We start from the raw sequence: 8,830 nt of genomic DNA, 5'->3' as shown, positions 1-8,830 counted from the left end.
ATTAATTTTTAATTAAACAATACAATTTCTAATTAATATATTATTCTCATAATATATTAAAAGATTATTTATTTTGATTTCTAATTAATTTATTAATTATATAATAAATTAATAAATCAGTCTCTCTTTCCAAATAACAGTCCAATCAATTACTAGGCTTGAGGGCAACCTAAAAGGACTTTGCTAATCATTCAAGATTATAGTAATTTAGTTATTGGCTTAGACACCTAATCCAACACAAACAACCATAACTTCTTCGTTTCAACTCCGTTTTCAACGGTCTTTATATGCACGGAAAGGTATTGAAGAGCCTACAATTCTATCTAGTTACTTTTGGCTTAAAACATGTAGAACAAAAACCCTAATCCATACAAGAATCTCGACATATAACTTTTCCCTTTCTACCCTTTGGTTCCAACATACAAATCAAGTGCTTAGATCTCATAAACATCATTATCAACCTTCAATAAGGTCTAAACTTTACTTTTTCAAAGCCCAAAGACTTTACATGACCGGATTTTGGTTCACAACCCTGAATTTAGAAATAACCTGAAAGAGGGTGCTACAACGTTTGTCATCTCATTCTTGTACACATATATTTATTTTATTAGTCATCTTATCCTGATAAACTTCACTTTAGTATTCATCATGGGATGTATGTAGGAATTTCATGCAATTTTTCCTTGATAGGCATGATTATAAAATCTTAATATTTATTTATTCATATGTATTTTTTTCTTTTGTCGGATGTCTTCGATGGAAGCAGTCTTCCTATCTTATAGTAGGAGTTGTCGACCATCTTACCTCTCTATTACCCCCATTTATTTGGGACCGGGGTATTGTTGTTTTTAACTTTGTTAATTACGTTAGTCTAATATTGATAAAATGTGTTATCAAATAACGAGTTTGTTTTGTGATTCTATTGGGTTATTGTATATAATATTTCCTTGATGAAGATCCAACGATCGAAATATGGACAAAAACAACACCAAACTACGAATTGTAGGTTTATATCCCATATTTTGCACGATCAAGTAAGTATAGGTACAATACATAAAATATGCATAAATAAGATGAAAGTGAATATGTTAACCTTGTGTGGAGGATTGGACTTAAGATATTTATAGGTGTATAAACATCAAACTAACTTACATGCCTAAGGTTGGGTGGGTCGAGTAGAAGAAGAAAGGTTTATGTTTGGTTGTAATGTTTCTCTACGTTGTCTCTTTCGGAAGTACTAAAGGACATTTGTCATAAATCCTTTGTATCGTTGCATGTCTTGTAGGTAAGTTGTACTACTTGGATGTCTTGTTGTAAATCTCTCTTCTTGTTATACCGAAATAAATAGATTGTAGCGCCTATTTCCCAATATGTTATTTACTTATTTTAATAGAATGAGAAGGTGGGTTTCGGTTGGTCGCACGCGACCAAATGTTGGTCGTGGCATGTGTCAACAATATTAGCCATGACCGACCATTTAATGTGTCACGATGCGTAATCGTAACAACTCAAAACCCCCAAGTCTCAGGTTTTGGATCCTATTTAAATGCTCTAACTTTTAGGATTTTCTTATCTACACATACTTTATCTCTAAGAAACCTAGAGCTCCAAACCTAGCTCCCTCTCCTCATTTGAAATTTGTATGATGTTCTTTTGGTATGAAGTTGAAGAAGAAGCAAGTTGATTTGTTGCACTAAAAGTTAGATCTAGAGAGTATAAGCATACTTGTCATCTTTGTGCTTTACAAGTATTCAAGTTTGAATCTTTAACATGTTTGGCATCTAGATCTAGTATTTTAAGCTCATTTGGTCCCTTTTGCTTGTAATTCTTGGATTTTGGAGAGATCCATGTGTAGTAGTTGATTAGAATGGTTTTTCTTGACCTAATAAGGTGAATAGAGGACATATTTAAGCTGTTTTTGAGCCATGCAAGAATGTCCTACGTCTTTTGCTTATTTTGGATCAAGGGTTAGTGTTTAATATGTTCGGGACTTGCATGTGGATAACGTTAGGATTTTTATCCATTAGCTCATAGAAGATAAAATTATAACCTTGTAACTCTTCTATATGTTCTTACACGGCGTACACCAAATTACCAGAAAAATCAAGTAATAAATGACTCAACTATGTAATGTTGCCTATTGAGTAGTCAAACTGTAACGACATGTATTTTCATAAAATATCTAACATAAGATTTATGGAAAATATTAGAGTATTAACATTATTTACAAAACCAGAGTTTCAAAAAGACTTAAAAACATTTCCAAAAAACATGTGCGAGCGTCCTAACCACAGTTAAAGCAACAAGAATAAAAGCATGAAAAAAAAATCCAATCCATGTTCTTGATGCTTCTAAGTTCACTATCTCTAAGGTTTGTTACTTGTACCTGAAATACATGGAAACAACATATAACATACAACAAGTCTTGCAAGTTATAAAATATCATGACATACATAAAACAATTTCTTATCCTACATACTTCATAAAACAATTTCTTATCCTACATACTTCACATATACAACTAGTCACATAAGTGACTATCTCGATCACATAAAGTGACCACACATCTCTACTCTTACTGGTAATCAGTTAATTGGTCCTTGTTATATCTATAGTTTCCATGCAAAAACTCTAGATAATCTTCTTTATTGGGATCCATATCTTTTATTCAATAACATACATATGCACATAGTATCATAACTAACATTTCATCAAAACATGTTACCAGCAAGAACGTAATCTACTATCACTTACTCATATATTCATACTTTAACATTAAATCTAACTTCACGAAAGCATACTCTAATGAAGGTTATAACTCACTTATTTTGAAGAGAATAAGAACTTACTTCTAAGCTTCTTTAAACCTTCCTTTAGAGAACTCCAACTCCTCCTTGGCCACAACTTATATCATTCCCGCATTAGTCCCTTTATATATGTTTTAAACCATTCATTGAGAGCTTATTAGAGATTCTAGCAAAAAATCTCATACTTTAGGTAAACTTTGCTTTAACAAATCTTTTGTCAATAAACTTGCTAAACTACTCAAATCTAACTTCTCAACACTTAAATCTATTAAGTTCTTAACACATATGTACCATTTCATATTTTTCCCAAAACTAGGGTTTGAAACCCTAACAATCAAAACATGGATTCAACCATGGAATCTGCATAAAAACTTTGTATTAAGCTTCCAAACACTTAATTAAACATAAATAACAAGTTATCTAAGATTAATCTTTCATATCCAACTCAAACCCCAAAACACCATTAAAGCTCCAAAAGCTTGGATGAAGAAGAGGTTACATTTAGAAGATAATAGAGAGCAATCCTTGTTATGTTCCTTCTTGATCTCCACCAAACCTTCCTTCTTTTTTAACAATCGCCAAACCTCCTTCTCTCTAAGTTTGGGGGTGTTTTTATGTGAGAATGAACCTTATCCGATTATTAATTTGTTCTCGAAACCTTGCCGCAGCCTGACTCTTACCACGTCGTATAGCCTTCAAGTGACTTTGTGGTCTCTCTAAATAACGTCGCGATGTCAATTCTCAATAACATCCTATTTTTGCCACCACGTTGCGGATATCCATATACCACGCTGCGGTGCAAAGTACATTGCTCTAAACTTACATCAAATTCTCACCCAAATCACTGCCTCAACCACCACACCACGACACCCTAACCACCGCGCCGCGGTAGAGAATGAATCAACTTCCATGCTCTTTTTAAATACACTTCTTTCTCATATCCTATACATATTAATTCCAACTCTTTTATCCATACTTAACACATATATCATTACTTCAAACACCAAACAAAACATACAAAAGATACTTAATACCACTATACAATCCAAATATTGTCATTAGGACCAAAATGCCCTTAAACACATAATAACAACCTAAACTACTTATACAAAAATTCTAGGTTCTTACACAAACTATCAAAAGTCAAACTCAACTTGTGTACCATATGTAAAAAATAAAAATAAGAAGTCAGCTACATAGTTCTCAAATCTGAAAGACATAAACATCACATACAATCAATAAGGAATTCTAATATTAGCAATTTAACCAAGTGACCAACCCTCTTAAAATCACAAAGAAGAATTCACCCGGATAAACTATACAATACATACCCCTCCCATATTCTCTAGCTAAATCAGTGTATGAATTCTAATATTACCAAAATCAAAACATAGTTGGATTTTTGGAAGAGAAAATTAACCAAAAAAAGAAGAAGCAATGGCTGACCCACAAGCCCTATAGCTGATCTCAACCCTTAAATTTTCTTAGTAGCATGCCTTAACATTTTCGTGGTTATCTTTTTTGGATTGAAAATGAATTCGATTACGATGTTGCGATTTAGGAAATATGGATTGAGGACGAGGGCATAGCGTATCTTGTGTTGTCCGGGCATCGGATGAAATCGATGTCAACAGTCGAGATAAAAGGCAGCAAAACGTATCTTTTTCCTCATTCAGTCAGTAAGACCACCGAGTTAAGGTGTGCGTTATGTGTCAGAAGCACATCAAACCATTGGAAGAGCTTTATAAGGGCAAGGGGGGGCTGTGGCCCCCCTAATTTTTTGTTTATAAATAGTCCTTATAGTTTTATTTTATACATTTTAGGCCTAAAAATATAAAATTTTTGCTATGACCCCTCCTGTTTACCAATTTTTATACATATTATATTTTCGGCCCACCGAATCAAAATCCGCCCCTAGCCAACCACCAAATCAGGCAAAACATCTTTTCAAACCCGATCTTTTGGAGTACCAAAAATACCATTAACCAAAAAAAAGTCATAGGGCTTAGCCACATTATCCTTTTAAATTCAAATCTACACCCGGTCGTCGGGTAGGTTCGCGTTTTGTCGGCTCTAACTTTTAGATCGAGACGGTGGTCGTACAGCGTGACTCGAAATTTCGGAGGATTGCAGGTTTCCCCCTACGCAAGACACCATCCGTTAAATATAACGTTCGAGAGAGATTAAATTCCCATTCATCAATCAAATTCGCTTTTCACAACCAAAGTGATCTAGGGTTTATCTGATTTTACAATACTGAATAGGAGAAAGAGATATGGAACGTGAGGATGAGTTGAAGCAGAAATTGCAAGATTTACAGAAGCAACTAGGGAAAAAGCAAATGTTCGAAGAGTCTGTCTCTTCAATTAGATCTCTGCTCCATCAATTTTACCCTTCCGCTTCCCCTTCTCTTCGTAAATCGGTAATTTAAACATTAACCATTTTTTTGCAGATCAGTATCTATAATCGCTGTTTTTATTTTGTCTGTTTGTTTTGAAATTGCGTGAAGTTTAGCTTACATGATATTCAGATAATGATCAAGCTTCTTCTTCTTTTTTTTTTTTTTTTCGTTTCCCTCTTTTGCTGTAATCTGTTTTAACGAAGTGATGACTTGTGGTTTGAAGTTTACACAAATTAATGATGAAACAGTATTATGATTATGCGATCATGATTAAACTCCATCAAAATGCGCATGAACTAATGATCCTACGTGAACCTTCAATTCGCTTTAGTTGTAATCAAGGGTTGATGATCAAGCTACTCTTAAGAAATGTTTTAAGAAATTTTGGCCTTATAACCCAATATAATTAATGGATTGAAGTAAACCCTTTTGATATTTATATACATGATCTCTTGAAAACATTCTTACAGGTAGTTTATGAGAAAACAGTCAAATACAAATTAAATCAAATGCATCACTAATACTCTTCTAACAGTCATCAATGAAAGCTATATGTATTTGAGATATTGTAGTTAGTAACCCATATTTACATCTTTCATAGCTTCTGATCTATTACTTATAAAACAAGTTATGGATGCCACAGTTTTTCACAGTCATATCTCGTGTTGCAACCATATTAAAGACAAGATACACCTCACCCGGATTTTGGAATGCTGGATTAGGGCTCTTTCTAGAAGCTGAACAAATGGTGTCTGAATCTTCTGAAAAGCAACATCTGAAGACTTGCATAGTTAGAGCTCGAGAACAGTTGAGTGAAATAGATAATCTGCCTGACGAATCTGCACAAAACAGAAGACATCAAGGTCTTTTTTATTTTACCGGTTCTTGGTTGTTAAATATAGATTGGTCACTTCTAAGCAAGGGTAAAACGGTCATTTATTGCAGGGTATTTGTTTGAAGGACATTTAACTGTGGACCAAGAGCCTCCACAGCCTCAGTGGTTGGTTCAATCAAATCTGATGACAGCCCTTGCTGCTACAATGTCTCAAGCTGAAACATCTGAAAACAACACGTCAGATGGGCCCACCAATCTCCCACGAGAGCTCATGGATAGACTTCAAGAGCTTATGCCCAACATATCACCCGATTCCAATGATTTGCCTCAAGAAATTATCGACCAGCTTGTGGCAATGGTAATTTAGTAATTTACTGTATTTGTCATGCATTGGACTGGGACTGAGAGACCGATATCAACCAGACAAAATCTGTAACTTTTTGTTCCACCAAAAAAGATAGAACAAGGTAGGACAGGGCTCGCTCACAATATCTCATCCGTGAAAATGACGTAAATGCCCTCCTCATCCTGGTCATCAAAAATAGCCCTAGAAAGCCTGTCCAGTGTAGTTCTAAGCTTTTGTAACAAACGCAGCCTTACGGCTGCGTTTGTTATATAAGACATGACTGGACAGGCTTTGTAAGGCTGTTTTCGATGATCAGGATGAAAAGGGCATTTACGTCATTTTGCACGGATGAGATATCGTGAGCGAGTCCCTGTCCCACCTTGTTCCATCTTTTTCGGTGGGACAAAAAGTTACAAATTTTGTCTGGTTGATATCGGTCTCAGTCCCGGTCCAATGCATGACAAACACAGTATAAAGCTCTCATGTCGTGTCTGGTCCAAGGGAGGGGCGTAATGGTAATTTTATTTTATTGATGTTTATATACAGTTTCCAGAAGGGGATTCAGCAGCGAGAGCACCACCAGCAAGTAAAGAAGTGGTTGCAAAGCTTCCGGTTATTGTTATTACAAATGAGATCTTAACCAAGTTAGGAGCAGAAGCCGAATGTGCGATTTGTAAAGAGAATTTGGTGGTAAACGACAGTATGCAAGAGATGCCATGCAAACACACGTTTCATCCTCCTTGCCTCAAGCCATGGCTGGTAAATGACAATTTTTTAAATATGCAAGTAAATGACCATTTTACCCTCGAGTGTTTTGAGAATTTGTAGTTGTGTTTTGTTTCAGGATGAGCATAATTCGTGCCCGATTTGTCGACATGAATTACGGACAGACGATCATGAGTATGAAAGTAGGAAGGAGAGAGAAAAGGAGGCTGAAGAAGAGAGGAAAGGAGCTGCAAATGCAGTTAGAGGAGGTGAATATATGTATGTATAAATCAAAAAAGATAAAAAAAAAAAAAAACTATTATTTGTGAAAATGTTAAGAGTGATATTATTTAAAAAAATAGTATTGTTGATTTGTTTTTAAGTATGAGATTATGTTATTGTTACCTTTTATTATTATTATCATTTTTCGTTTGTTTTTGAATGATCTTTTGATGTTTACATTGTGTATTCAATATTTTATTTATGTTTAAAAAATAAACTAAAGAAATTGTCTAAATGCAAATATACAAATTCATTAAAAATATAAATTTATCTATGTTCTCATATAATAATGAATTTAAAAAAAGTAAAGATTTATGATAACAAATAGAAACAAGGTTTCTTCAATCGAGAATGTGACTTTTACGAGTAATTAACTAATTGTATTCTTAAGAAATTATGTTACATCCAAATATCTCATTGTGAAATAAGATATGTATTTGTTCAATTATCACTGTAATCTCAAATGAACCGTATGTGCCGTTATTAATGTATGTATTTATTAAAATTGTATGGTATAAAATCAAGTGGACCAATTTGATTAAAATCAACACGTTCAATTTATTCCATTTAGATTCGTAGGCTACAACTCCAATGCTTGCATGCATGCCATGCCATACACATATAAACCATGACATGTGATTTCATTAATTATGTAAGAGAAAAATGTATAAATACGTATGGCTACCAAACCTATTATTGAAACAATTAAAAAATTACGATGAGAAAATAAAATATAGAGGCATTATATTGTATGCTTACTTTTATATACAAAAATAACAGTAACTTTAACGGAAGTATTAATAAGATTAAATTACTTATAAAACTAATGTATTTCTAGTTAAGTTTTACTTTTATAAATATATGTCAAGAATAGCACTTACGAATATATTTCATAAGCTTGTCATCATCTTGATGGTTTTGTTCGTTTTACTGACGAGGCTAAGGACATGGCTGGAGACATTGTTGGCATTTTAAAGTCTTCTACCAAGGAGCCTGAGACCAACGTAACCGTATGGTATGGTATTGGACGACAAGCACCTTGATCGTGTCAAAAGAACATATCTTTACCGTAAAAAAAGTATTATTCATAGTTGTCGTATGACTTTCTCTCAAAAGTTGAAAACATTTTGTTAGGAATTAAAGCGGATAGAACACGAAACCGCAAGCACATAAAGACACATTATTTATATGGTTCGATTAAAGTGACCTACGTCCACGAGTAGGAGTAGAGTATTCTTTATTCACGAGTTCTCAAACATAGGTTACAAGTATAATTCAACAAAGATCCGCCTATTTACTAGAATTCAAGATACAAAGAACAAGACTCGTCAATGACCTAGCAGACATCGCAATTTATAGACTAGGGATCAGACTTAAAACCCTAATGGGCCACATCCATCAATCCATAGGCCCATGAAAGGTATCAACCAATCACAATACACCATGCAACTGCT

At 34.1% G+C, this 8,830-nt stretch overlaps 1 protein-coding gene across 1 annotated transcript; it reads left to right on the top strand.

Moving 5' to 3' along the window:
* The first annotated feature begins 4,855 nt into the window (after positions 1–4,855).
* On the top strand, positions 4,856–7,539 carry LOC111888561 (E3 ubiquitin-protein ligase AIP2). The gene is made up of 5 exons (XM_023884722.3): positions 4,856–5,229; positions 5,852–6,071; positions 6,154–6,401; positions 6,936–7,148; positions 7,234–7,539. Exons 1-5 carry the CDS (start codon positions 5,083–5,085, stop codon positions 7,381–7,383), a joined length of 978 nt encoding a protein of 325 aa, XP_023740490.1. The 5' UTR covers positions 4,856–5,082; the 3' UTR covers positions 7,384–7,539.
* Positions 7,540–8,830: the final 1,291 nt, after the last annotated feature.

Source organism: Lactuca sativa, chromosome 7 (genome assembly GCF_002870075.4).
Source record: "Lactuca sativa cultivar Salinas chromosome 7, Lsat_Salinas_v11, whole genome shotgun sequence".
In the NCBI taxonomy this organism is placed as follows: Eukaryota; Viridiplantae; Streptophyta; class Magnoliopsida; order Asterales; family Asteraceae; genus Lactuca; species Lactuca sativa.
This window is presented reverse-complemented; position numbering and strand designations above follow the sequence as displayed.